General features: G+C 36.1%; 1 protein-coding gene across 1 annotated transcript in view; it reads right to left on the bottom strand.

Moving 5' to 3' along the window:
- The window catches only part of LOC103609846 (RING finger protein 17-like), a gene marked incomplete at its 5' end in the record, with an annotated part of 25,161 nt that overhangs the window by 9,779 nt on the left and 12,592 nt on the right, over window positions 1-2,790 (bottom strand). The window contains 1 exon segment of the mRNA XM_008594121.1: window positions 736-849. Coding sequence (XP_008592343.1) covers window positions 736-849 — 114 coding nt within the window.

The raw sequence follows: 2,790 nt of genomic DNA, 5'->3' as shown, positions 1-2,790 counted from the left end.
CACTTGCCTTTATATTAAATACAGTCATGCGCCACATAGCAATGTTCTGGGCGACAGTAGGCCCCATATACGATAGTGGCCCCATAAGATTATAAAGTCGCTGAAAAATTCCTAGTGCCTAGCCGTCGTAATGTCACAGCATAATTACTTCATTTTTTAATAAAATTAGTGTAACCTAGGTCTACAGTAGTTCACAGAGATGTGCTAGGTCTTCACACTCACTCGCTGCTCACTGACTCACCCAGAGCAACTTCCAGTCCTGCAAGTTCTACTTATGGGAAGTGTCCCGTACAGGTGTGCCATTTAAAATTCTTTTATACCACATTTTTACTGTACCTTTTCTATGTTTAGATACATGAATAGCATTGCAGTACAATTGCCTACAGTATTCAGTACAGTAATGTGCTGTGCAGGTTTGTAGCCTAGGAGCCACGGGCTATACCATACAGCCTAGGTTACTCCACCTAGGTCTGTGTAAGTACCCTCTAGGAGGCTCACACAACAACGAAATAGCCTAACAATGCATTTCTCAGAATGTCTCCCTGTTGTTAAGTGGCTCATGACAATGTTACCAAATGTCTAAAGAGGATATTATAGGGTGGGGAAAACTAGAGGTCACCACTTTTCAATTACTTAAAATCAGGAAGATGGAGAAGTGAAGAATCAAACCTAGTGTTTAAGACCAAGATTGTTTGCTATATTTTTAACCACCACCTTAATCACTTAACGACATACTTCGTTAGGTGAGACAACGTGCCTAACTTGAACAGCAAACAGTTCTTCTGGGGGAGGCAGAGATGAAGACAAATACGGTGGTAAAATAGTCTCTGTTTCAGACAAAAGCAGTTCCTAAAACACCACCAATAAATTTGAGTTTCAGAATGACAATTACAAAAATCTACCACATTATAAAAATTCATTACGGTGCCAATTTACTTTCAATTAGCAGAAAGCAAGCTCTCTTAAATACTAAATACCACAAAATGATTCTGTGGTAGTAAAACCAAAATGTGATGACTAAACTCAGATCTTTAGTATTCTTTTGTCCTGAAATTTATTTTAAAAAGGGTTTTGTGCAAAAAAAAAAAAAACCAAAACATGCATGAATGTTTACTGATGTACACACACCAATGTATACACACAAAATTCTGGAAGAATGGTTAACAAATGGTCGACAGTAATTGTACTAATGAGTGAGTCTGGAGTGTTTGAGGTGCAGAACGAGGGATATTTCCTTTTTCCTTTACAAAGTTCTGTAGTCTTTCACTTACTTTAAGAATAAGTACTTAATTTGTAATAAAGCTAAAATAATATAAGAAAGGCCAAAAGAAAAGTGTGCTCTCTCTTAAGTTCCGCAAACACATAATGAATAATACAAAGTCATGAGAGTCTCAAGAGGATCACGGCATGTGGTAGTTGTGGGTGCACGTTTTTCTGCTAATACCAACAATATCTTTTTAAAAGTTCTTTTTGTTCTTAAAGGATATGGTAATTATCTTAAGAAATAAAACCACCACATTCAAATTTGTAGGTTAATTTATTACTATTTAACATTTCTAAACCGATGGCGAGACATAAAACAAAAACTTAAACCCAGAAAAAGCTTAGCAAAAAGTGGCCACCCACTATTAAATTTTACTTTAATAAGCACTTTACAAACTAATAAGCACTTCACAACAAGCATGTTATTTTTATGAATTTTGTTCATAGGAAAGAAATTATACCAATAAAATTTTACCTATTAAACCTCTTCCTGCATCAAAAAGTACAAGTGACAAAAGAAAAAACAGATAAATTGGACTTCATCAAAATTAAAAACTTTGTTGCTTAAAAAGACACCATCAACAGAGTGAAAAGACAACCCACAGAATGGGAGAAAATACTTGCAAATCATATATCTGATAAGGAGCTTGTATACAGAATATATTAAAAATTCATAGAACAATAGAACAATAACCCAACTAAAAATGGGCAGTAAATCTGAATAAAGATTTCTCCAAAGAAAATCTACAAATGACCAATAAGCACATGAAAAGATGCTCAGCACTATTACTCATCAGGGAAATGCACATCAAAATTACAATGATATATCACTTCACACCTATCCTAGGATGGCTAGAAAAAAAAATCAGATTAATCGGTAATCTGATTAAAAATCAGTAATCTGGTGAGGATGTGGAGAAAATGGAATCCTTGTACATTCCTAATGTGAATGTAAAATGGTACAGCCACTCTGGGAAACATTTTAATCCTTAAAATGTTAAACATAGTTACCACAAGACTCAGTAGTTTCACTTGGGAAAATATATTCATAAGAACTTATGCATCATCATAGCAGCATTATTCACAATCACCAAAAGGTGGAAACAACCCATGTGTCCATCAGCAGATGAACAGGTAAACAAATCATATCCATACAATGAAATTTTATTCAGCAATAAAAAGGAATAAAGTACTGATACATACTACAACATGCATACACCCTGAAAACATCGTGCTTTCATAAGTGAAAAGCCAGTGACGAAGGGCCACATACTATGTGATTCCACTGATATGACACGTCCTGAATAGGCAAATCCATACAGACAGAAGACTAAGTGGCTGCCCTGAAGCTGGGGAAGGGATGCGTGGGGAGCGAGTACTGCTGGTGCAGGGCTTCCTTCAGGGACGATGAAACATTATGGAATTAGTAGTGATGGTTGCACAACTCAGTGAATAAAAGCCACTGAATTGTACATTTTAAAAAGGTGAATTTTGGGCCGGCCCGGTGGCACACTGCTATAGTGCGCC

The sequence above is a fragment of the Galeopterus variegatus genome, unplaced genomic scaffold, assembly GCF_000696425.1.
Source record: "Galeopterus variegatus unplaced genomic scaffold, G_variegatus-3.0.2 Scaffold10181, whole genome shotgun sequence".
Lineage (NCBI taxonomy): Eukaryota > Metazoa > Chordata > Mammalia > Dermoptera > Cynocephalidae > Galeopterus > Galeopterus variegatus.
The sequence above is the reverse complement of the archived record's forward strand: the minus strand, read 5'-3'. Positions and strand labels throughout refer to the sequence as shown.